This window comes from Onychostoma macrolepis, chromosome 01 (genome assembly GCF_012432095.1).
Source record: "Onychostoma macrolepis isolate SWU-2019 chromosome 01, ASM1243209v1, whole genome shotgun sequence".
NCBI classification, from domain to species: domain Eukaryota; kingdom Metazoa; phylum Chordata; class Actinopteri; order Cypriniformes; family Cyprinidae; genus Onychostoma; species Onychostoma macrolepis.
This window is the reverse complement of record NC_081155.1, coordinates 33282560-33310391: the sequence shown is the minus strand read 5'-3', so window position 1 is coordinate 33310391 and position 27832 is coordinate 33282560. Positions and strand designations below refer to the sequence as shown.

Genomic DNA, 27832 nt, shown 5'->3' with positions numbered 1-27832 from the left:
TTTGGTACATTTTATCCATCAGAAGATTTCTTCAACCCTCATCACTTGTGAAATTTAAACTAATGATTATCTTATAATTATCAGCACAGACAATTCTAAAAACAAAAGTAAAAGAATACGATTTAAAAGATTAAAATAAAAATATTGCACATTTAAAGTGTTAGAATTTAAACAAAATAGTAAAATTGCTGATCATTTTTAATAAACTATTTTGTGTAAAAGGTGAGCAAAGAAGAAAGCAAAGAAGAAAGGACAAGCACAGATCTAACTTTTCTTTTTGAAAATGCTTTATTAATCTACCTCTATAAATACAACAATGCCAAAAAAGCTTTAAACAAACAATGCGAAACAGAAAACAGTTCTAAGTAGATCTAAAAAAAAAAAAAAGACAAGACTATTTTGGCAATAACATTCTACATTATCTAAATGTCCTCTGCCGAGGTCAACTTGTCTTGTTCATTTGTCTTTTAGTAACAAGAAACAAGTCTAAAAATGGAGGAAAAAAAAACGCTACACATGTAGTGTTTATGAAATGATTGCAAAAGAAAGAATGTTTTGCCAATGAATGCATGATTAATTTGGGCCAGTATTTACTCCACACTGGCAACTTAGAGCCACATTTATACATCCACACAAACACACATTCGCATTAGTTGAACACTTTGGCAAAAAACAAAAACGTTTTTGTTGTTAAACTTCTCTAAAGCACATATAATGAGATGGAAATATCTTCTTAAAATATATTATAGCATTTCCTCTTACTTCATACACAAAAACATTGTACTGTATATATTAAATATATCCTGACTGCTTCTCTCATAATAAAAGATTAGATAACAGACAAGAGAAAAACTACTGGGGATGGTTCACTTTTCTCAAAAACCCACAGATATGCCATTTCCGAGAGAGAGTGTCCTCAATGATGGCAGCAGTGTGTAAAAATGTGTCTCTAGCTTAGGTGATGTGAACTGCATGGATTGTCATTCTTTGTTTGGTACATCGTGAAGTTTTCCCCAAACTTTCACTCAGTCTCTTCTAAAACAAAACAAAAAAAACAGGCTATACTTAATAAAACATCAACTCTGTTAGAACATGAAACACATGAAAGCATAATACAACATAAAGCAGCACTCTAACACTCAGAGCCCCCACAGAAACAACAGTATAACACAAAAAAAGAAGAAAAAAACGACTTTCTGAAAGAAAATAGGACAGAAGAGGCACTGTGGTATCACAAACAGTGTTTAAGAGGTCACTTGACAGACAGCAGTCTGAATAAAGGCACATGTGACATACGCAGTCCTACAGAAGGCATAGTAGTGGCATACAGCAGACATTAATATGATATACAGCAGTCATTGAAAAGACAATGAGGATATTAACAGGTTCTCTGAGCTCCCTGGTTTCAGTTTGGTCCAGTTCATTCCAGTTCTAGGGGTATCAAAGTACCCCTAAAAAGACAAAATTGCCTGCTCACACACATATTGTAAAGCATATACATACACAAGAACTTCTAACACCCTAAAATGTTTAAGTGCACCTCAGAACAGTCATCATTGCTAACACATACCATCTACAAAAATGCAGGGTTAGAACTACAAAAGAAAACAAAAGCTACAGAACTCGATGGACCATCTGCTGCGCATCTATAGGAGGAATTAGGAGGGGGGATGAGAGTATCGCGCCATTAACCTGATTTTATTCTGCAACTCAAGGTCTGCAACTCAAGACCGTTAATAAACAACATGAACATAACTGGTTCAGTGGTAAATGGGACAGTACTTCAGGTGTAATTTGTATTAATGGCACAAAAGCAGATATGAGGGAGCCTGTGCTCTCCTAATGATGCACATAAGACTTCACAAGACTGGATGCTGGGAATCACAGTAGTGGTCTGAAAAATAAGGGTTGGTCATCAACAAACACAACCAGTACGAGTACAAGTAAGCATAACTAAGTCATCATAAATAATGCTGTATCTTCAACCCAGCTACTTTTTTTTGCCAGTCCAGTTTGTGCATTTAAAACATATTAAAAGGATAGTTTACACAAAAATGAAAATTCTGAAAATCATTGAAAATGATTTATTTGTGTCATTCCAAACCTCAATGACTTTCTTTCTTTTGTAGAACACAAAAGTAGATTTTGGTAACCTAAAAGTCTTAGTTACCATTGACTTCCATTACATGGAGAGAAAAAAGAGAGAGAGATATCTCAAAATAACACCTTTCATGTTCCACCAAAGAAAGTAAGTTATACAAGTTTGGAAAGATATGCAATTTCATTTTTGGGTGGACTATCCCTTTAATGGGGAACAAATGTTATCCAGCATATATCCGACTGAATGAAAAACTTCTCTTTTTCCAGTTTTCTTTTTCTTGAATACATTGCCTCTGAGAATGTGAATGAAAACAGTGTTTGTCTATCTTCCAGTTTAGAGAAGAAAAATATCCTCTAGACAATAAAAACAACATCTTCAAACCAACTAAACAGTACAATCTTAAAATAATCGAAATATAAAAATGCATAAGCAAATAAATGAATGCAGGTATTTGCATATAGACTCGCGAGCAGGAAACCCAGTGGACGGAAGATTCCAACGTCTTCGACACATTTTGCAAGTATACGTTATAAACTCAAAATACAGCATTTTCATGAAACACTTTCAATCTTCTACTTCTGTGGTTGTTGAAGTTCCTGCTCAGCAGTGGTTTGTTCATTTGACAGTTTTTCTTCATAAAGCAAAAATAAATGCTCTAAAGCATACAGAGGAATTAAATACGTTCTTTTTAAAGTCCACAGGTACAACAACGTTCCTTCAGTATTCTTGTGGCCGTGAATGCAGAGGAGTGGTATTAGGAGTGTGCGGCGACAGGAACGCTCTGGCTCACGATTCTCAGCTGGAGTGTGTGGGGAAGACGGTGATAAGTCAGTAGGTGTGCTTCTTCTGCGAGTCTTATTTTGAATTACTTCATATGAACACATCACTCGGAGTCAGTTTACAGCTGTACTGGTGATCAGCTAATATACAAGACCTCTGTAGAATGATAAAATATGCAATTGAGTATGCGAGAACATGTGTGAGTTGTCATTCATTCAGTCGTGTGATGGCTTTGGAAATCAGCAAGTGTTGTTGAACTGACAGACTGCTTCCTATTGATCTAAAGGGAAAATAGGTGAGGTGCTGGTCACATTGCAGGGTTTGAGTCCATAACTTAGAACACAAAAGTCTACCTGTCTTGTAAGTTAATCAGTAGCATATAAAAGTGGTTTTTGTCTAGGTCATACGTCTGGATTAATAAATGTGGGCCAGAGGGGCTGATGAAGTTGTGAATAAATTTAGCAGAAATCTACATCCTTGCTGCCAGCATCTAATCTAAAGGCTTCCAGGGAGCTTCACACGAGTCAGAATGTGTTAGTTTTGTTGTATGTCAGTTTCACTCTGCGTGGTACAATTAACCAGCAGACCTCAGAGATGTGGCGTAAATGTCTGACGGCCTGTGGCGACGCAGTGTGTGTAATTGTAAGTCACTGTGATTGATGCTGTGGGTGTCTCAGTAGGTCTGGTAGACATCATGAATGGGCATCTGGAAGGTGGCAGCGGCAGGGAAGGCCTGAGGCATGTACCCAGCGTACCCTCCATAGGTTGCGGCGGCTGCCATAGCAGCGTTCTTCTGCAGCGCTGCCAGCGTGGCGGTGTTGGCGTGGGTGGCGATAGGCATGTAACCGGCTCCATACAGACTGGCAGCTGCAGCCGGAATCCTCTGCACATTATGAGCCATAGCGTAGATGGGAGTTATAGGACGACCCTGTGAGATAAAGAAATAGATTGTTACACCGTATCCTAACTAGACACCATAAAGCAACGATAAATAAAGTGTTTTTGACAACGATCATGATAGAGGGTCTCTTGATTTTCACTCTAGCGCTGCCTAGAGTGCAAGCTCAATGGTCCCAAACAGAATACTGTATGTGAACGGAGGGGTTGTCATTCTCTGTTTACAGATTAAATAAAACCTGCTCCAATTTCCCTCCACAGGAAACACATTTGCATAATAAAGGGTAAGCTTGCAGATTTTCAACCAGCTTTGTATTTTTACAATGTCGATAGTATACAGTAAATGAACAATGTGTATTACTGTATTTTTCTGTTATCTGCACCAAGATCTAGGTTATTTGTCAGCAAAAGTTCACCGTATGACACAAACTTGGCTTTTGTGAAAACTACAGATCATACTGAGGAATTTTTGTGGCCCCACTCATTGATACTTTGATCAAGCCCAATGCATTACGACGAGTGTTGAAATTTTCCTACCTTTTTCAGCACATTGCTGTTTTTCAGTTTTCTCTAGTTATGTAGCACCGATTTAAAAATAAATGAATAAATAAATAAAATCATGTCTTTACTGCATAGATAGCCAACTTTTATTGAAACCCCATATTACCGGTGGCGAATTATCCCTTTAACAGTCCAATAAATTTCCATACAGTTGTGAAGGCGATATTCGGTATTATGACAAAAGCATTTTGACTAGATGTGTATTTTGGGTCAGTATTGGCATTATTTTTCTGATAATATTAAAAAAATTCAACATCTCTTTATTTTTGGCTGCTAACAGTGTTTTTATGTGATGAATTCTTTAATTACAGGCTGCAAGATATTATGCTCATCGGGATTCATATTTTTAGAATTGGCCTCCTTCCAATTCATGAGTTGGAATTTTGATTGTACAGAAAGCTGAACTGGAATTTGAACTGGAATTAGAGGAGGTGGAATTTATAATTACAGTTCAAAGAAATGTAATATACTGTCACACAGATATATTTTGGGCTATAAAACCTTCCAAATTAAAGACTATTTCAACTTTTAGATAAGGCTTTTCAACTTCCTTTTCAAGTTACAAATTACACTTACTGAAGTTACAAGAATTTCTTTAAATGTCTGTTCCAGTTCTACTTTTTAACTCAAATATTTGCTACTGCAATTCAAATCTCATGGTAGCAGTATCAGTTGGTATCAAGTGTAAGAAAACACTAACGCTCCAGGCTTGATCAAGTTCCACATAGTTGTACAATAATATTTTAATTGGCTGTTAAAGTGCAATACAGCACAGCATTTTTGCTTTCAGTGTGGACAAACAATTGAGCTTATGGTGTTAGAATTATCTGAGTGTTATAATAACTGTAAATTGTCCCATCTGCTCAGGTGCAGGTGAGTACCTGGAAAGGTGGTGGTGTGGAGACCGCAGGCATGACTGCTGCAGTGGCCGAGGCAGCTGTGGGGTCATGCTGGAGGGCCAAAGGATTTATCAGGTGCTCCACTGGGTGCATCTTCCCTTCCTCCATTAACTTAGTTGCAGGGGCAGCAGAAAACACAGCAGGGTACTGGCCACCGAGGCCTGGAAGAGTCACTAAACATATACGTACAATTAGAACAATGGCAAAAATATGCAGACTATATAGTGTAATTACACAATAGCATATTTTGTATATCACTATGTAAAGTGTGTACCATATGTTAGGTAACATAACATTTAAAATCTGGAACGAGGAAGTATAGAAATTCAGGAAAGTAAAGATAAGTCAGAAAGTGCAAAATGATAAAGGTTAAATGGAGGAAGAAAGGAAAGACTGAGACTTACACAACCTGTCCTCATTTACAACAAGTGTATGACTCAGCTTAAGATTAGCGACAAAAAAACACCCACACACAGCCACGTACACACTGTCTTTCACACACACACACACACACACACACACACATTGTTTCCATGTACAAAAACTCTTTTCATTCCCCATGTTAATTCAGATTTAGGATCAGTAGGTTTAAGTGACGTCAAAATACTCCAGTCAGGATTTCGCAGATCTCAGATCAGAATTCTGCAAGATCAGTCAGTTTCGACACAGAGCAGCTGATTAGTAAGAAAATAAAGTCATTAAGAACTTTGAACTCAATGCCCAAACACTCTCAAAGCATTTTATAAGTGGTTTTAGTTCCTGTCTTATGTTAATATATTTAATAACAGTCTATTAAGATGACCGTACATTGTAATATTTAATTTTAGAGGTATATACAATTTTGAGAGCTTTTTGAGAATTGTTTGAACATTGTATGTATAATTGAAAGAAAGCGTTTAAGCAATAAAATCAAAATCAAAAGCCTGCTTACTAGGGTAAGCAGTGACGGCTATGACAGCTGTCAGAAAGAAAGGAAGTTAGTGTTCCACTCCAGGCCAGTAGGGGCAGTACAGTTTAATAAATTATCTTTAAATTTCTTTTAATAACTCCAGTTTATTTGATTGCCATTTTTAGATGTAAGAATTGAATGTAAAACTAACTGGTGGTTCAATTTCAGTAATAAATAATATTAGTATTATTCTGCCTCCACTGAATGGAGTAGAGCACAACTGAGTTAAATTCTTTATATATGTGGTTTAATTTCACACTGACTTGTGCCAGGCTTGATGCCCACTTGGTTCACAGCTGCCAGCTCTAGATTGGACATGATCTCGTAAGGTTTGTCCGGCAATTTGGCCTTTCCTTCATGGTAGCGGCTGTAAATGCCTCGGCCAGCTGAATAGCCACCAAGGTATGAGCCGCGGGGCCCTGGGGCCCTATTAACGGCCCCAGCACGGCCACGGCCTCTTACAGTACCTGCTTGAGATACAAATGAAAGGAGGTGCTGTTCATGTACAGAACCACAAGGAGGCACATACATTTATGTAATAGTACTGGTAATCCCGTTGCATGGCGTTAAGCAGACGATTGAAATAAAGGCATTAGCTTTCTCTGTCAGCTTATTATTCTAGTTAAATGTATTTGCTAAAAAGGCTTGCTAGCACTGATGACTTTGTGATCGAGATAGGGTGTGGTACTATCACTCTTCAGCATTCTAATTCAAATTGCTGTCAGTGTGAACGCCTCTGAGATATTTGCAATTTCCCTCCATTCTTTAGATGGGAGTGGTGGTGTTTGAGCAAAGTTGAAATTAAAAGTAAAGATAAAGTTCTGTTTTAATCAGACAGTAGATGACCAAATATGTCTCAGATATGCAAATCACAATTCTTTGTTCAATTTGCAAGAGAAAAATGATCTCAGTTGTTACAAACCCAACCCAAAACCACAAGCATTTGTAATTGATGACTATGGGTTAGGAAATGTAATAATACCAGATTCCCATCATTAGTTTCAGCATCATACATTTTGGGGATCTCAGCTCTTCAGCCCAAAACAATCTCAAAGTGCATGCCATCTAGTGGCCATACTAGAAATGTGATTAGCAACAAACAGGGCAGAGCTTCTTGTTTTGGGATGTATCTTTTAAAACAGCTGTTCTCAAATGGTTTTGTTTCTGGATTTTATATTAGATACCAAGTGGCATCCACAGTACTAAAACTGCTTATTTCCTTAAAATTACCATGAACTAATATGCAAAATTATTAACGTGACAAGGCTGAATAGAAAAGGTGATTTTGGTTTCTAAATGTCTCTTGAAATTGGCTTGGCTTTAGTGTAACTGGTAATGAAGTGCAATTACAGCACCCCTTACACCCCCTGAATGGGTCATATTTTACCTTGTGCAGCTCATGGGTTTTGACTTTCAGGATTTTTAACATTGATTGATTTTTTTTTTTTCACCAGTTGAGAACCACTGTTTTAAAGGTGGTAGCCTTATGAATGTTCTGGGTTAAAGAAGACATAATTTTATCATTTATTGTAATTCATCCCCTACATTTGTTTGTACAGATCAAGTCTGATTACTTGTGTGAATATGTTTAACTGCACAATACTCAAGGACATCAAGAAAAATCAATAGTTACCAATGTTTTCAGGTAATTCTGATTTTATCAAATGGTATTGCATTTCTTGAGTACATAAAGTACATATAGGATCTTTTTTTTATTAAGAATCACAATCTCCCCACTGTTCATTTTGATCTTAGAGGGTAAAAAGAAAAAAATGAGGTGTCCAACCTTTGATGAAGTAGTCTCGGTTGGGTCCAATGAGTGTGCTGTAGGGATAGCCGTAATAAGCGAGTGTATACGGGTCACACTGATACACGTAACTTTGTTGGCTGTTGTCAGTAGTTGTCGCAGCCGGCGTTCCCTTCGATGCTTTCTGATAGCGGGTGTACTGCTCCTTATCCACAGGCTTGGCCAGGGTCACTTCGATGCGGGAACCTTCGATCTCTGTGCCGTTCAGGTTGTCCATTGCAACCACCGCATCTTCTCGACTGGCGAAGTGAACAAAGGCGTAGTCTCGGATTTTTTTGACACGTTCCACACAGCCAGGGTTGAACTGGTTGAAGGTTTGGCGTAGAGTATCTTCACTGGTCTCTATCATCAGGTTGCGCACATATAGAATCTTCACTGTTTCCATCACGTCCTCATCAACGTCGATCTCAGGCTCTGCCCAGTCAACTGCAATCTGGTGACCCCAGAGCTGTATACATAGAGAAAGAGATAAACACACAACCGGTTTCAAGTAAGGCAGGTGTATTCACTAAATATCATAGATTAAGGAATAGTTCAGCAAAAAATGAAAATTCTCATTATTTATTTACCCTCGTGTCATTTCAAACCCTTATGCTGTTATTTTTTTCTATAAAAATCTTCACACAACTGTTTTTCAATGCAACAGTACTTAAAAATGATAAAAGCACCATAAGAGCAGTCAAATCAACAGTTTTGTGTGATGAACTGGGTGAAACCGAAGCCACTAATAAAATCTTCCCATTAAGCAAGTTGTTAACTGCTGTGATGGGATCATTGAAACAGCCAATCAATGAAGGATTGAGTCAGTGAACTCAGAACCGGATCAGTCCTATATGTTATTAAATTAGTAAGCTTAATTTTCAAACAAACCATTTTTGAAAAGAATCTTCTTGAAAGAATGATTTGTTCATGGATCTGACTGATCCAGTTCTCTAGTCTCAACTCACTCACTCATTAAATTAGTGAGTCAGTCAGTGAAGCAGTGAAGTCATTGAACTAGGAATCGGATCATTCCCATTTGCTATTTAATCTGCCTTGCTTGCAAACAAATGTTCTTTGAAAATAATATTCTTGAAAGAATTCTTTGTTCTTGAATCTAACTGATCCACTTCCCAAGTCTCATCTCACTGACTCATTGATTCGGTCTTAAGTTAACAGCTCAATGGATAAGAGAATTACTAAAAAAATAATTAAATTTTGGTCTATTCCTCATACAAACTTATTGTCTGACTTCAGAAGATGTGGAATACAGTACATGAGTCTTATAGAATACTTTTATAATGATTGTATAGTGTATTTTGTCCTTTTTATAGTATTTTTGAGCTAAGTAGATGTGGTCTATCACTTCTGTTGTATGGAAAATAGCTGTGTGAAGAGTCTTCGAAAAATTCTCCTTTTGTAAGTACATAATGAAGTGAAATGTTTCAGTGGAAAATGGTGTTAACCTGAATTCGTCCTGGCATGAGCTTTCTTCTGGCCATAGCAGCAGCACGGTGAGACTCATACTCTACAAAGGCAAAACCACGATTCTTCATCTTATCCGCAGCACTCGCGTACACAATCACATCCAGCACCCCCTCTGTCACCTTGGAAACTTCTTCCAGGATCTCTTCACGTTTCTTGGTTTTTGGGATTCCACCAATGAAGAGGCGGCAGTTATCTACACTAGAGCACACACCTAGCAACCTTCCTGGACGAATTTCGAAGTTATTGAGTTCACGAACTGCTCGCTTAGCCTCATGCTTCTGCGTGTACATGACGAATGCGTAACCGCGGTTCTTCCCATCAAAATCCATCATTAGGCGCATCTCGTAGATCCGTCCAACAGTCTCAAATACTGGCACCAGCTCGTCCTCGTAAACGTCACGTGGGATTTTACCCACAAAGATTTCGCAGCCACGTGGAGGGGAGGGACCTTGCCAGCCAGGTGGTGGCCCATATTTGCGTTGTCCATTTTCTTGCACCATACCATAGCCTGATTGCTCCATCAGGGCCACAAGGGCAGCTTCATTGGGGGCCCCAGCCACTCCCTCTGGGATGGCACTGTGATGCTGCGGATGCCCAGAGGAGGCCTTAGAAGAGGAAGAAGGGCTAGGGTTACTCATAGCAACGGCAGCGGCGGAGTCTTCTGCTGTCATTCTGAGATAAGCATCCAATCAGGATTGGAGTCTAAAAAGAGACAAAAAATTTCTTCCGGTCAGTATTTATATTGAAAACAAACTATAAGCCTCACCATATAATTAGCTAATAAATGTATAAAGAATACAATTTCAATCATTTCCATCCCAGTTCCTGATATCAACTAGGAATGTACCAATATTAAATTTAAGGCCAATAATTATTATTTTCATCTATTGTTAAGTGGCCAGTATTAAAAGTCTAAATGAATTAAAAAATAAATTACTAAAAAATAAAATCAATTATTTTGAATGCAACTAGTGAATTTTACATTATAATGTACAGTATGAAAAGCTGACATTGATTTTGAGATTTGCTAAAGATTACAATTAACAGTGTTATTAAGTTGTTTTAAGTGTTTTAAAGATTAAGTGAGCTTTAGATGATGGTAAAGGTAATCTAAATGTAAAAATGAAGGAAATAAGCAACAATTTAATACAATTTAATAGTATAATTTAATATTCAGTTTCATCCAGTAAAATTACTGATAAAAATCTAAAATGTTGATAGATAGATAGATAGATAGATAGATAGATAGATAGATAGATAGATAAAATTATAAATCCTATTTTCTCTAAGACACACACACTGACAAAACGTAAATCCTCTTCTACACCTAAAGCTGCCTAATAAACCCCACTAAGCCGTGTCTACATTCTCTAGCATGGAAAAAATCTCCAAAATGCTTAAATCCTACAGTCTAGGAATTTCCATAATCAGAACACAGATGCATGGAAGCAAAATCTTTGACAAAGAAATCTTGTTTGACATAAAGAAACCATGGTTTTGTAGGGAATTAGTGTGTTTGTTAGTAATGCTTTACTAATAAAACATTATACAGTATACATATATTCACTGTTTTGCTGTTAGTTGGCTCAAGTCAGTAATTTAGCAGTTAGCCGGACCTTGATGCCTGCTTAGAGGGTAAGGTAGTTAGGTTGCTTAGCAATGAAACCATGGTTGCACATGCAGAGCATGCTGACCCACACACAGCTTATCCTGGAGCACACAACGTTCACATAACTTACACAGACACAAAAATGCAAGCAAACAAAACTAAAAGGACAAAAGTAACAAGGTGTAAAAGTTATTAATTAAGGAATAAAGTTCAAAGAAATGAACAACTACAACACCCACCGTGCTTAAGCTGGTACCTGGTGTTTTCATGATGAGTTCTAAAAGAGGCTTGCTGAAGGAGCATGTGACAGTGAGGTTGGAATAACAGGCAACTCAGCAGTACTAAACCAAAGCTCTCTCACACACATCCACAAACACTTCCTCATTCACACGCTTACACACACATATACTGAAAATCAGTACATGTGTGGCTCAAGGCCAGGCTGAAACAGGAAGAAAAGCAGACTGACTAATCAAAAGCAATGAGGACCAGGCAGACCAACCAATAAGAGATATTTAAATCATCTGTGGATGTAGCGTTTCTATATTCACTTATGCAAAAGTCTGGCAAAAACAGCTAATAGACCCTGAATTTAAAAGGTTAATTTTATAAGATTTAAATAATAGAAAAAAAAAAGTCAAGAATTTGAATAATGGGCATTTACTACTAGGCTACTCCAAAAAACAAACAGACATAAAAAAATACTTCCTCTAAAATGAACTACTGGTTGTCATATTAAATTGGGGATAGTCTCTTGGTGGAAGTGGGGTCAATGGAAGAGTACGAATGACAATGAGAGACGATTCAGCAGAATTCTGGAGGAAGGAGAGGTCGAGAGAGAAGAAATTATGGATCTCTGCCAGAAACTGAACAACTAAAGAGACAAAGAAAGCATTAGAAAAGAAATAAATGTGACTCAGCAAGAGGAGCAAAAATAAGTAGAGGTGTCATTTTTATGCGATTAATTACGACAAAAAAAGCGCGATTAAAAAGAATTCAAATAATGCCTCCTATAGAGCTACGTTGGGGGCAATAGAAAACGTGAGGCGAGCTGTAAAAAAAAAACAAAAACAAAAAAAACATCTCAAGACGTGTTTTTAAATGTTTAACTTATTTTAACTTGACATCGCGTTCAAAAAGTACGCCGTTCTTGCGCGAGACCCAACAAAAGACGCAAACTCAACTGTCTAAAGACGTCTAGTTAGTCTAGCGCATATTAATACTCGTATTCAAAAATGGAAAAGCAGCGAAGCAGAGTACAAAACTGCCTGCCTCTCCAAACACTCCAACCGAGAGCATCCAGCACAGAATGAATGATTTCACACGCGACGCGTTTCTACACTCAACATCTGGAATTTTACAGAACGCAGGGGTTCAGATTTTTTTCCCTCGAATGCACTTACCTTGACACGCTTAAAAACGCGGAGCTCATGCAACAGCTCGACTGCAAAAGGAGTGTTGTGGACTGCAGTGATAGGCTTTTCATTTGATATGGGGTTATGTTGTCACGCTTTTTAGAAAAATACTTCTTAGGGTAGGTTTGCTTTAGGTCATTTTCTGTATAGCCTACCTTAAAATTATTAGCCATTATAACAACCCCACTGTGTGTTAATTAATTGTGATTAATAAATTATTAATTAGTCACAATAGGAAGTAGTTAATTCTTGTAATGAATAAAAAATCTTGTAATAAATGTAATTAATATTGATTGACAGTTAATATTAAGGTAAATCACAGGGGATAACAAAAGACTCGAGATGCATTTTTTAGGCCCTCATGTGTTTCTGGAAGTGAGATGTTTTGGAAGTTTCCTTGTTCCGTACAGATATACAGAAAACAGCAGGAAGTGAAAATCAGTGGCAAGACAGAGAAAATGCACGATCTAGAGGGCGGAAAAAGATTATTCATTTTCCAGCCAACATCAGGTTCCATATCTCATTGTACCTGCCTGGCAATGGTTGACCTTTATAAGTCTATGTGTGCGTGTGTACTTGGTGCAAGGAAACCTGAGGCAGCAGCAGGTGGATGATTAACCAACACAAATCACTAGCCACACACACACACACACACACACACACACAAAGAGTGCAACTCATTTCAACAAAATAGACAAATTCTCACATAAACTCTTCTGAAAATCTTAATTCTTAAAATATTCTAACCTTTTTCAAACAAAATAACAATGCAGAACACAACATTAACACTTAACAATAAATATTGCATGTTTACAATAGTTAACTACATTTATAAAACATATTACAATCTTAGTTCATGTTAATTTCAACATTTGAGAAATTCAAATTTGTGTTAAGTGTCTTATACGAGTTAATACAAAATACATTAACTTTACTTGAAGAAAATGTGGAAACCGATTGCAGTTTTTAAGTCTCCATGACTAAAAATAGAAGATAGTAGAAGATAGAATAAGATAGTATTTAGTATTAAAGAACAATATAACAGTTTTTTAATTGAATTCATATTCTTACTATTTAACCTTAAGTAAGATTAATAAACATCATAATTAAATAAGAAAATCGAAACTGCACATGTTAGAATTTTCAGTGTACTAATACATTATTAAAATCAAAAGATGTATCTGTTAATATTTTTGAATGGACCTGAGCTAACATGAATTAACAATGAACAGTTATGTTTGTATTAACTACCATTAACAAAGATCAATAAATACTGTAAAGAATGTTCTTGTTGTTCATGTTAGTTAATGCGTTAACTAATTTGAGAATGAGCCAATGTTATAAAATATAGTTGATTTCATATATTCCATACTGTCTTCCAAGAGTGTGTGTTAATTTGGACCAAAGTTATTAAATAAATCACTTGTTACTAATTAACAAGTGATAGAAATAAGTGAGATTATGGAATGAAGTGTGTTAATGAAGGAGGATCATTCTTGGAAAGTGTGAGATTTTGTGTGTGCGATCACAATGGTTTTATATAATCTAAGATACTGATTGACAGAAGTATCTGATCTTTGACTTCTTTAACACACAGGACAATATGTGACAATCAGCACATATAAACTCACACACACAGGTACACACACAAGGCTTTTGTATGCAGACAGATCAATTAGTATCTCTTGGGTGAAACTCCTTCGATCTCAGAGAAAGAAAAAGGTAGAACAATACACACGCTGGCCTCCCAGAGTACTGTACTGACAGCAAACACACACACCTGCTGTACAGAGCTGGGTCACTGTGGCTTGGAAAATGGATCAGCGCTGACATTTGTTTTGTTTTTTGGCTTACATGTAATAACCATACATGTGTTTGTACTCCAGTTTGAAAAGATTGCAGTATTGCTGTTATGCGGCTATGGTGTGAATTATCAACGAGGTTGTGATTTTGGCCTGGTTGCAAGAATACACACTCTCACACAAGAGATGTGAGTGTACACATCTAAATAATGACTTCCTTAACAGATTTAAAATGTGTTTTTCAAGTTAAAAAGTATCTTTATAAATTTGTAAATAGTATGCATTTTTGGGAAATCGCACCATATCACATTTTACAACCTGAACTAACCTTGCCTTTCTGTGCAGTGTTCTTATCTATAATTAAGAAATTATATATGATTTGCTGTTTTATTTTAAAAAATTATATATGTCATTTCCTGTTCCCTGCATGTTGGTCGCAGCAGACAACTTTGATTTAGACAAAAGTTTTTCAAATATTAATAAGCAGTGTAGCAGTTTACATGATTTTCCCTTATGAAATAATAAAAACATTATGCAAAAGTCATTTTTGACTTTATGCCCCCAAAAATATCAAATTATTTTTTAGTTAAAGAGTTAACCAATATACATAATTTCCTGTTTTATGTTTTCACCATTTTTTTGCATGTTTAAATATTAATAACCAGTGTAGCAGTTTTTGTAAGTGATTTTAACAAACGATTTTTTAATGCTATCAGCAGTTGTTTCACCTGACATTTTTGACTTTATGCCCACAAAAAATATCGAAATCATTTTTAGTTTAGGGATTAAAAACATGGTTATCATAAAAGATTTTAAGTTAATGCATGCATGCCTTGCATGTTTATGTATTTTTGAATAAATTAATAGATGAGTCAGATGAGCACATCATGTCATTGACCCATTTGTGTCTGTCTTTCTGTATATGTGTAGATACTGGGTATCTCTTTAGTCATGTCAAGGACTCTTCAAACAATATACACCCTATAGAGCAACCAAGAGAGCGAAGAAAAGCCCTCACATATGCACAAAAGCTCTGCTGGCCTGAGTGTCATTAAAGACTCAGGGGTAAAAGGTGGCTAAAAGACATGGGTGAGAGAGTGTTTGTGTGTTTTTTAGTGCCTAGTCTGAATCTTGGTGTGTCAGCAAGGTTTAGATTAACTCCATTTACACTCAGCATCCATACAAGGTGACCAGTGCGTTAAGAGTCAAAGTTTGTTGCCATGGCCAACAGATAATCTGGTGAGTTAATGTTTATTGCTGAAGAGACTTAAAATCTGTCATTTAAAAAAAAAAACACTCACATGATTTACCGAAAAGTGCAGAACCTTGTGTTCTTCTCAGTGACTAAGCAAAAACTCTATAATGGTGTCCTATAATTATTAAACCTCATCTCTGACAAACATTGACCTTTGTGACACTTCATAATCACTGCGCAGATCATTAACATTAAGTCTCTCTAAACAAAGCTCCACAATTCTTTTTAATTTAACACACTCTCTATACACTATATAGAATTTTCAGTTGCCAATGGTCAGTAGAGTTTAGCACTACAGAATGGTGATATATAGATCTGATTTAATGATAGCGAAAGAAAACAACTGCAGAAATTAAATGGATAATTTACACAATATTTACTTAATGTTCACAAAATTCAGCTTTCATTTTAAACAGATTATCCAGTGAAAAAGCTGCTGGTTGATTTTGAAAGTGACACAAGAGGGAACTACAACTTCTGTTAATCAGCCTAGCAGTTATAGTTGGCCAAAACAAATATGTGAGCATAGACTTACTTTAGGAGATGAATCTTATTCTCACTGACTGTTCACTGGAACTTTGTGTACTTAATGATGTGATTCAAACAGCTTGTGCATCTATTTGTCAACAACAATTGATATGAATACTGAAAGTGAATTTGAAAATATATGAGTGAATCTCTTGAAAGCTGTCGAGAACAAAAATTTGATCTTAAGTTTTCATGACTGTGATGTTAAAAAGTCCTTGTATTATTCAGCACTGAGAACTATCAGAGTTAGAAGAAAACTCAATATTGAAAGGTCTGTATATGGTTCTGTAAATATGCTATGTGAATTGCAGATGAACATCTGGATCACAGGAGATGACTTTACGATATTACATAAAGAACACATTACGGTTTCTTAAAACAGAAAACTGGCGTCAAACAATGTCAGACAGAGTGAGAGACGTGTGGACATGGTGACCATCATACCCACAACACCATTCTCAATTCCTGTAATCCTCAGTTTCAATTCTCTATGAAAACATGCTACAGTAAAACATTTATCTAGTCATTCATATAAAACACACACAATGATTTTGTTCTCATGACTTAGAAACTAGACAAAAACAGGCGTTAAATAACCCAAACAATCAGTGTTATTTTAATATTATTATATACTCTTTGAATTAGTTTTTAATTCATAATTTTTGTTTTGTAATTTTGTATTTTATTTAAAAGTTTTTTATATCTCTATTCAGCTTTAATTTATTTTATTTCAGTTTTAGTTTTAGAAATATTAGTACTTCTACTTAAACTTTTTATATTTTCATTAGTTACAAAGGCAACATTTCTAATTTTCACTTTTAAAAGTTTTTAAGTTTTTTTTTTTTTTTACCTAATATTTGTTTTACTTTATTTCTGCTTTATTTCAATCAATGAAAAAAATGTTTATCAGTTTTATTTAGCTGACACTGCTAAACGTATTTATTTCAATTAGTTACTAATGGTATATTTTTTACTAATGTTTTTTTTTTACCTAATATTACATTTTATTTTATTTCAGTTATTTCAATTTCAGTAGTTTTAGTTAACACTGCTAACAATCAATAACAAAACAGGAAAAAGGAAGTAATTTTTTTTAAAACGATTAAGGTTTACACGCAATCAAACACAACATCACATATTAAGCATTTTTGCATACACACACACACACATATCGAGTGGACAAATCACAAATGCACACACATCTGCCCATAACCTAAAGCACTTCAATTCTTTTTACCATAGTAACTACACTGCACATATTAGAGCATTGGGATGAACTACAAATGCTGATGACATCTTGAGGTTTCTTATCTTGCAGTCTGAACTCTTCACTCCAGAGGTTAATCTACTTACTGCAACACAATGTGACGAGGCCTGATCAAACACAATCCGCTGATACAGACACACACAGCTGATGATCTGCTCAAAAATGCCTCAAGTAAGTACATCACTGATGTCTCATCACTTTCTCCTGATGATTGTTCGGTGAGAAATCTGCACATGGAGAATCAAGATATCTGCCACTGACTGGAGAGATACAGGAACCTTTCTGATAACAGTAACACGCGCAGGTCTGGGCCCACCCTAACAACAAACATAAGGCTGAAGAAGTCGAGTCCAAAGACCAACAACCAACGCAGCGAACTGTGACGCACAATTACATTTTACTCTATTTTACGCTCACTTGCATAAACACACAATGCACACAACACACAAGATACCTAAGATGCTATTTATATTCCAACAGTACATTTATATTTCAACATCCTTACCATACAGCAAACAAATGTATGTTTTTTTTTGTTTTGTTTTTAAGTTCCCCTGAAGGTCATAAAAGGTCATTACAACATTTCCACTCAAAAAGAACACACAAGTAAACACCAATCATTGAAATAAGGCCTCTGCCAGAACTAAACAAGCAGAAAAAACACACATACTTCAGAATCCCAGCAGTCACAGTCACACAATGAAGAAACACACGTTACCTGCCTTTTCAGGTGAATGAATGTGTGTCCGAGTGGCAGTGTAGCTGGTGTGTGTTTCACTCACACAGTCACACACACACACACACACTCTCAGGCCTTCTTTCTGTCTGGCGTCAGCGGCTACCCTCTTCTCTCTCTCGGTCAATCTCTCGGTCTCACACACACGGACTGTGGGGTAGAGAAGCGGAGTGTGTGATTGGAGGTGCAGTTGGTAAAAGAGTGTTTACTCAGTGCATGTGAGGGGTGGGGCAGAGCAAAGGTGCCCCCTCCTACACCTCTCTCCTATATTTCTTTCTTTCTTTCTTTCTTCCTTTTCCTTGTTACACCCAAGAACCCTTCTCTCCTGTTTTTCTGGGAGCAAACGAGATGTCTGTGCGGGAGCGTGACTGTGTGCGATGAGCTGTGAATGAGGTTGTCCATTGACTGAGCAAAAGTTCATTATAGGTGGCAACTGACTGAAAACTATTCAGTCTAAGATGAAATCAATTTCCTGAATTCCTGCATTCAAAAGCATTTCAAGACAAACAGTTTTAGCTCAGTGGCCCTCATGCACATTCAAATCTGGAAAGGACTGTGAAATCTTCTCATTCCTGTTCCTAAGAAACAGGTACTTACACGTTACAGAGTGTTTTATGTTGCTTTAGTTACTTTGATAAGGTGGAAATCATTGATTCGCAGAAGGGAGTGTGTGCTGGAGTGAAACAGTATAGAGAAACTGAGACAACCCAAACTGGTCATTTAAAAAAAGAAAAAAAGAAATAAAGAAATTTACAAATAAAGAAATAAATATTAATTTAAAAATGTTTAAAATTACATTAGATAAATCTAGTAATAGTAGTAGCTTAATAAAATTAGTCATTTTGAGATCACATGACAGTTACAGTCTGGAAACACTGATTGGCTGGTGGCACTACGACTGCAAAGTCATTCTTTAGCAACTATCCTGAGCTGTGATGTGAAAGGTAGCAGACAGAGGAAAATATATGTAACAGGAAAAATATATTTAACCCTTTTAAGACCTCTCCAACAAAACATGCATTTTATTTCCATTCTTTTGTGTATTATTTATTTATATACATAAAAACACTTTTTATTTTTAGTCAGAATACACTTTTTTGTTGTGCTGACCACTTTTTTGACTGCCATAATGGTTGGTGTAAAAAAAAATTAAATAATAATAAAATAAAAATGTGTGATTGTACACTGCCATTCAAAAGTTTGGGGACTGTAAATTTTGTTTATTTATTTATTTTTGAAAGAAATTAAAACTTTTATTCAACACAGATACATTAAACTGATCTAAAAAGACATTTATAATGTCATTTCTGTTTCAAATTAATGCTGCACTCTGTATTCATCAAAGAACCCTGAAAAAAAGGAATCATGGTTTCCACTAAAATGTCAAGCAGCACAACTTTTCAACTTTTCAGCTGATTTCAACTTTAATAATAATGAAGTGTGTTTCTTGAGCACTAAATCAGATCTTTGAAGAACAATGTGACCCTGACAGTATTACTGTATTTTTGGGACAGAAAAACCCCTCACTAACCTTTTTAAATGATTGTTTGAAAACAAAGTTCATGGACATGTTATTTATCAACTACCCGATTATATTTTTCTGCAGAGTCAGTAAGATGTCATATGATGATGGTCACTTGTTACACATTTAGCTGTAACTACTAAACATGGGGGTGGAATGAGGGAGGGCAATGAGAGAAGAACGATGGGGGACGTGCATAAACAGGAAATGATGGTGTGCTTAAGAAGCAAAACAATTTTTGTTTGAGGCGGTTGGCTGATCAGAAGAATCCTTAGTAGCCACACAAAACAAACAAACACACACACACACACACAAAGGGGTGGCAAACCAGTTGGATGGATCCCTCAACTGTCTACAACAGTCCTGTGCTCACAATGCTATTGTACACAAATTAATTCACAAGGAAACATTTCTGAAGTTTATCCCCACTCACTTAAAATGTAACCTTGGGATGTAAAATAGCACCATCAGATATTATCTTTTAAATCATTAGCAACATTATAAAACCTGGGCACATGATGCATTGTGTGTAGGCCATAAAGCAGGGTGAGGCTGTGTAGAGAGTCAACATACTTTGAGAGGGTGCAAAGTCTGCATTTATAACCTTATCAATGCCCACTATACACATCTAAAACCTAGTTCTTTATTGAGTTCAAGTTCTTCTTCTGTTCTTACTCAAGATGGAGTGTGCTTGTTACAGAAAAACAGGGACAAACATGAATGAAACTTATTAAATATATACTTAAGGGACAGTTGGTAGAAGACGTGTGTGTGTGTGTGTATGGGGTGGGGGGGTAAAGATATACTGTGAAAGTGTGTTTTAGTTTTGCACATATTGCGTCACACATTGCTGGTAAAGGTAACTGGAAAATCAGGTTTAACTCAATCTTCAGCACTTTATGAATACATGAATAGAACAAAGACACACACGAACACACAAACAGACATGCGCTCTGACTTTCTATGCTAGTAATACATCTGACCTACAGTAGATCTCTTAGTCAAGGTCATATGATGGTGACTGTGTTGGTGGCTCAACTGCTTAAGAGCTTTAAATAACTCCAGACACGGAAGAGCCATATCGAAGTGCAATACATATGGTGACTTTAAAACAATGAGATTTTAAGTGCAGTGAAGTCTTATTGGTCCAATATCTTGGCATAGTACAAAGATATTGGACCAATAGAGGATCTAAACATTATAGATTTAAAGAACACAAAATATTTCAAAGCTCCAGTTCTGAAGTATTACAGCCAGTGTGGAGGGATAACACAAGTTATATAATAAGATCACTTTTTTCAAGTAACTAGTAAAGTAACGCATTACTTTCAAATTTACAACAAAACATCTGAGGTACTTTTTCAAATAATCAACGCAAGTAAGTTTTCTCATTTATTCACTGACACCTCTCCTGTTCCTGTGTTGGGAGAAATTGGGATTGAGGCGCAGAGGATGAGGCACTTCCTTCAGCCTGAGGCTTATTCATTTTACTTTTGGTTTGAAAGTGCCCTTACAGTTGCCAAAGATAAAATCAAATAAGCAAACCCAGCCCAGGTGACAAAAAGTAACACAAAAGTAATATAATGCATTACTTTTTTAATTAACTTCTTTAGTTATTAAGTTATTATTTAGTATTATTATTTTAAGTAGCACAATTAGTTACTTTTTCATGGAGTAACACACTATTGTAACACATTAGTTTAAAAGTAACTTTTCCCAACACTGATTATGGCATTAATTGGAGAAGATGATATATTTCCACCATCTGAAATAACTATATAGTTGCGGTTTGTATTTTGTTTAAAAAAAAAAAAAAAAAAAACAGAAGCTCTAGGAATATCATGCTGAACCCATTTGTTGCAATGTCTGAGACATTTCACATTCTGTTCAGGTAGAAAGTACTCAGATTGTTTGACTTGAGGATCACTCTGCACTCCCAACATATAAGACTTTCATGTTTGAAACACAAAACAAGATAACAAAACCTGTGAGATTTCTGTCCCTCCATTTAAAGTCCATTCTACCAAAATTTGAAAAAGATATCCTGTAAGTAATCCATATGAATCAAGTGGCTTAATCCTAGTCTTCAAAAGAGACATGATCGCTTTATATGATGAACAGATATAATATAGGCATTTATTTACATATGTATGAATATTGATCAACACATAAAGAACACATCAAACATGAGAAACAGAAGTTTAACTATACTCAGTTGACACACAACAAACCTTAACATCAAGCAAGCACATTTGAGCTTCCGGTGATGTACTCTATGTGTTGATCAATGTTAACATGTGAATAAAAACCTGTTAATCATATAGTGCAATCATGTGTCATCAGAAGACTTGGATTAAAACATGATTCATATGGATTACATTTACAATATATTTATGAACATTAGCATCAAAGTTTAGGCGTAAAGGACTTTCAACGAAGTGGCTGAAATCTCCCAGGTTTCATTGAAATATCCTTATTTGAGTTTCAAAGTTGAATTAAAGTATTATGGGCTTAGTTGGAAATATATGAAAGTGTGTAAATAATGACATAATTTTCTATTTCTTTATCTACAGTCTCTGTTACAAATGTTGTCTCAGATCGACTTCTGGCCAAGCAACATTGCACATTGATTAAAGGGTCACACAAAACTAAAAGTGGTTGATTTTTGTACTACTTGTCTTTCTGGTTGAAAAATCAATGTTGAAGGTCTTACTGGAAGGACAGTGTGTACTTGGAAACAAGTGTGTGAGTCTTCAGTATCAGTGCAAGAAGGATGAGATGTTTTAAATAGTTACATTTAAAAGAATACAAACTGCAAGGGATCATTGCGTTCTCTTACCCCTTCATTCCACACATACACATAGCAGATGTACATACTATATAACAATATTCACACACCAGTGCAGATTTTGCCCTGTTTGTTGGGTTCAATGAATGAGGCCTATTATTACTCACTACAACAAAGAAAAGATGAAAGGGGAGAGAGAGAAGAGTGTAATGAAGCGGCATAAAAGCATTAGCAAGACAGAGAGAAATTGAGCGACTTGATTCAGACATGCAGAACTTGTGTCACTAAGGAGACTAGTGTGTGTGTGTGTGTGTGTGTGTGTGTGTGTGTGTGGCACACGGTGGGATATCCCAAATTAAGCCTTTGGTCTAAAAGAGCTCCACCCCTCAGAAGTCACTATTAATCAAAGTACCTGGAGAAGAACCATGCTGAACACACACACACACACATACGGCTCTTCTAGTCTGTCTATAGAGACAGTGTAAGAATGCATTCATTGTGAAGTGCAGGTATTTGGTGTGTGTTAGGGAGAGAGATGGGAAGAAAAGCAGAAGGGAGAGAGAGGAGATCCTGTTTCACTCACTCACACACACACACACACACATACACATACACATACACATACACGCACACACACTTGTCCAGATGTCTGTCAGGGTTAAAGTCATGCTGAGGAGGTCACATGATCAGTCATATGACTTTAAGAACACAGAAAGAGAGGTGACCTGTCTTGCTATCTCTCCGTTTCCTTCTTTATATCTAATAGTATGTCTACAAGAAGTCAAGGAAGGCTGACTGAAGTGCTGAAGGTGGATGAATAAGAAATGTGTGTTTCCCACAAAGAGGAAACAAAACTACTGAGTCAATAACAGACGTAGAATTGAGAAATGTCGCTAATCCTTAAAATTCTATTCAATTTAGAGTTTGTGGGGATCAAGATTTTTTAAGAAATAAAGACATTTAGAGAATAGAACTTGATGATATAGCAAAGAAAAAAAGAAAGCAAAATACACATTTTTATGCTTTTACCCTGCATTTTTATAATAAAATCGTTACTTTTCTGTCATTAAATGGAAGGAAGAATTTCAAGAATTGTTATTTTTATGCACCAATATAACAATAAACAGTAACAAAAAGCTATATTTGTGAACTTTTGAATAGTGCATTAAAATATTTGCATGATTATGGCAAACATTATTTGCATGAATGTTGAATGTTACATTAAAATATTTCATGAAAATGCTACATAGACTTTTTTTTTTTTTAAGGATGACACATCATAACATTGAATCAATGTTTTGAAACAGACTGTTTGAAATGATTAGCAGAAAGCAAACAGCAACTTTAAATTGATTTTTGCTCCTGTCTTAATGCTCATATCCACCATATGTTCAAAACTGTGAATCAATTCATTAAAACAAAGTTTGAACTGATTCACAGAAACTAACTGAACTCAGCAATTCTAACAGCATTTCTGCTTGTGACGTTTAAACCAGAAACACAAGCAAGGCATCTCTGTCTCAACGTTTACGCTCACAATTCACAAGACAAAAATGATTATGTCTTTAGGAAATGTAATGGCCAAATAAAATTAAAATTAAAATCATTTCAATATTTAAGGAAAGTGAAATGCATATAAATTCCAAAAACACACATGCACCTGTATATGCTGCTTTCTGAGAATCAGATAAGCAGCTGAATGGAGGCAGAGAGAACTGGTTTAAGTCAGAACCACAGCCAATCAGATTTCCAACACACACATATAACACACACAAGTGTACGCACTACTGGGCCCCTAAAGGTCTGTCACCAAATAAACATGCCTACACATTTAACAGATGCGGTATTTAGAGTAACAACAGAGAGTCACATGACCACTGAGACACGCACAGACAAAGACAGGTTGTCTTTTCACTGTACTTCACCTGAGTGTTAATTCTTCCATAGTTCTTCTTCATTTAATTTCTTTTAAACTACATCCCCCACAATGCAAAGTCACAGTGTGTCGGCACTCAAGACCCCTGACCTCTTTACCCCCTACGTGAAATAACCCATTCATAGGCACTCACACATTTACCTATGGGGTACTTAGACTTTTATGATTTTTGTATAAACATATTATAATTACTACTGCTACTGACTACTACAACTATACTACTAGAAAATGTTTAGTAATTTTAGAAGGGGGAAAAAATGGTTTATGAATCATTTTTTCCAATTGAAAAAGCCCATAGTTCTCCCCCAAAGGGAGGTTTTGTACAATTTAGCTCACTTCTGTAGACAAAATTATACCTCAAGTACAGCTAAGTAAACACACCCACCCACACACACGTTTAACTAGTTATCTAGCTATTCTTCTTACATAAAGTTAATTATAATAGCAACAAACTAGCCCTAACCCTAAAAGATAAATTTGTTTATGACATACAGTATATGAGTCATTTTTATCTTTTGGATATTCCTAAACTGAGGCTTTCATCAGATGTAGCTGCTTTTTTTTCTGAGACAACTTATCACATTAAAGTTGTAGCTGAAGCACTTCCCTATTACATGTTTTAAGACTTAATTTCCATACATTGTTGGTAGAAAAACAAGATTCTACGGCTCTAGAAACAATTATTTGCTTATGAAACGGTGATTAATCTGTAAAGTGAAGTGTGTGTCTTGTCCGTTCATGTTGTGCCATTCCCCTCTGAAAAAAGTACACGTCTACACTCATTACACTAAGCATGCAAACTCTTACGTTGGCTAGAATGGGCCTTCAAATCTTTTTTATTCTTTGTTTTTTCTCTTAGATTGAGCCATCTCATTGTCAGAAACCTGATTCTCTCACACACACTAAATTGTAGCACACCCCCTGAGTGCAGTTACACAACACACATACACACACAAAAGACCCGCAGAGCAACTTTCAACACAGTTTTCGCAACACAAGGACATTCTAACCTTACAACTGTAAGATGGAAAAAAGAAAGAAAAGGGAGGGAGGGAGGGAGGGAATGGGAGAGATGTCAATTTAACTCTATGAAAATAAATAAGGTCAGAGGGGAGAACGTGATCGCTGGACCATCTGTGAGAAGATGACACACGGAGAACAAGGAAGGAAAACTGACAAAACATGAGACAGTGAAGGAGAGGATCACAAAAAGACATGCCTGAGAATGTAGGAACTTACCGGCGCGTTTAGTAGCTGTCAAAGAGAGTCTATGTGTTGCATTAATCAAAGGCACAGCAGATCAGCCACATTCATCCCTGTTTCTCTGTATTTCACCCGATATTGTGTCTGTTCTCACAGGTCTTGACAGTCCAGAGTGATGAAAAACTTTAAGTTTCTCTTTTTTTTTTCTTTTGGTTTCTGTCTCCAAACTGTTTCACTTCCCCGTCCCTGCTGTTCGTTCCCCTGCTTGTCTCCTTCACTGGCAAGAAGGAGGAGGAGGAGGAGGAGGGAGGGAGGGAAAACGAGGGAGTCCGGGCGGAGAAAGAAAGAGAGAGAGAGAAAGAGAGAGAGTAATTAGCGCTAGTCTCTGTACCTGCCTCTCACTGACATAATCTTCACATTCCTCTGCTGTGAGGAAGAAAAAAATCTGTAGGAATACTGAACCAGTCTGTAATGCCAAAGGTCAAAGACAAACTTTTCACAAAACTATATAAGCAATATGAAATCTTCAGAAACTGATAAAAAGAAAGTGTGTGTGTGTGCGTGCGTGTGTCAGTCTGTTTACAGCAGTTAGTACCGGGAAATGTTTCGTCTCACATCTTTCTCGCTGGGCTGGTCCGAGCAACCTGTTCCTTTCTCTCTCTCTCTGTGTGTGTGTGTGTGTGTGTGTGTGTGTGTGCGTGCGCCTCAGAAACTCACCAAACCAGAATGCTTCCAGCCTCTCAGATTGGAAACGCTATCCTCCCTCAACCTGGAGACAGGCCAGAGCAGCATTCCACACACACACACACACACACACACACACCTTACACATATCAGAGCTCACCATCCCATTTGGTTTCTCTGATTTACGCAAAAAAGACATCAAAGTGACAAAGAAATGAACACACAATGCGTTTCTCATAGACCTCTGGGAATGTTTGAATGAAACTGGAAGAAAAAAAAAAGTTCCATCTCCAAAATAACCATTTCACCCAGTTCACTGGCCTCTAGCTTGTGTGCGTGTGTGTGTGTGTGTGTGTATTTCGAACTAAATGAGTTAATGAAATGTGGTGTATAATGTCATGTCTGCAAAATAAACAATAAATTTATCAATAAATAACACTTATCCAAAAAAAATGTATAAATAAATTTTAATTAAATTCTCCCATCTCATCATAAACTTACAGGTAACACTTTATTTTAATGTGACAGTTATTTGTTACATGTACTTACTACAGTAATAACAGTAAATTATGCATAATTAAAACCGACTAATGTAAAACCAAACAATAAAATTTAACCCTCTTAATATAATGAGTACATGCAGTTAATTAATATTACTCAGTACTTATTTGTGTAATTACACTGTAACAACATATCAATAAAGTGTAACTAACTCAGATGACCAAAAAAAAAAAAGATATTTGATTTTTTTTTTCCATACAATGAAATCATCGGTTTTAAACTTGTGAAACATGGAAACATTCTTCAAAATATTTTCCACAGAGGAAAGTTAGTCATACACTGTAAGTACTGTAATACTACATATATAATTTTTTGAAGTTGAAATATATATTTAAATATTGGAGTACATTTTAACAAGAAAATACTATTTCAGTCGCTCTACAAAATATCATGTTCGCTGTTCAGTTCAATGTGTTACTTGCCATTTTTATGCCTTAATTATTTGTAAAATTTACTAGCAATTTCTTTTTTCAGTGTATAGGATTAATTAATAATAACATGATCATTTTCTTTCTTTTTTTTTTTTTTTTTGGGTGAACTACCACTTTAATATCATTCACTAATATGTGCCATTGTTTTCCCAGGCAAACAAATAGTTCATCTAATAACTAGTCACTGATTAGAATGGTTCATTAAACCATTGATTTCTTGACTTGGCTGGAAACAAAAAATAAATGAGCCAACCCCCATGTGTGAAATACAAGTCTCTGAGAAGAGTTCTATTTATTCTCACACACAGAAACGCCTTTCATACAATCAATGCATTCAACACACCTTCTTCTCCCTCAATAGACAGACAATGCAGAAAGAAAACAAGAGACAGAGAGAGAGATCGGAAACACTTCCTCAATGTTGGATATGACAAAGGCTTGCAGGTGAATTTCACACAGGCAAAAGCAGTAGGAGTGGACACAATTACATTCCTCATCTCTGGTTGCAGAGTCACTGGGCACTGCAGTGACACAGCAAAATTAACACGAAACAGACCAGGAACTTTATTTTATTTCATTTATATATTTTATTTTATCATCACTTTAAGGCAGAAACGAGCTTCCATACATCCTA

At 36.1% G+C, this 27832-nt stretch overlaps 1 protein-coding gene across 8 annotated transcripts; it reads right to left on the bottom strand.

Moving 5' to 3' along the window:
- Positions 1-265: 265 nt before the first annotated feature.
- rbm47 (RNA binding motif protein 47) lies at positions 266-26238 on the bottom strand. Of its 8 annotated transcripts, none has more exons than XM_058773377.1 (8): positions 26118-26238; positions 25559-25794; positions 18056-18223; positions 9440-10163; positions 7974-8442; positions 6451-6657; positions 5221-5411; positions 266-3809 (listed from the first exon to the last, which is right to left on the bottom strand). In XM_058773377.1, the coding sequence occupies exons 4-8, from the start codon at positions 10130-10132 to the stop codon at positions 3555-3557; spliced, it is 1815 nt and encodes a 604-aa protein (XP_058629360.1). In that variant the 5' UTR covers positions 10133-10163; positions 18056-18223; positions 25559-25794; positions 26118-26238; the 3' UTR covers positions 266-3554. The 8 variants fall into 8 exon arrangements, with proteins under 8 accessions (XP_058629360.1, XP_058629343.1, XP_058629393.1 ...); XM_058773360.1 differs by having other exon boundaries at positions 18060-18223; XM_058773410.1 differs by having other exon boundaries at positions 6451-6654; positions 18060-18223.
- Positions 26239-27832: the final 1594 nt, after the last annotated feature.

Excerpts from the sequence above, each read along its gene's own strand:
- rbm47 (XM_058773377.1), bottom strand. The coding sequence starts at position 10,132 with ATGACAGCAGAAGACTCCGCCGCTGCCGTTGCTATGAGTAACCCTAGC. Across the intron at positions 8,443-9,439 it reads TCATGCCAGGACGAATTCAG|CTCTGGGGTCACCAGATTGC; the intron begins GTTAACACCATT and ends CTATGTATACAG. Across the intron at positions 5,412-6,450 it reads GGGCATCAAGCCTGGCACAA|TGACTCTTCCAGGCCTCGGT; the intron begins GTCAGTGTGAAA and ends GTATATGTTTAG.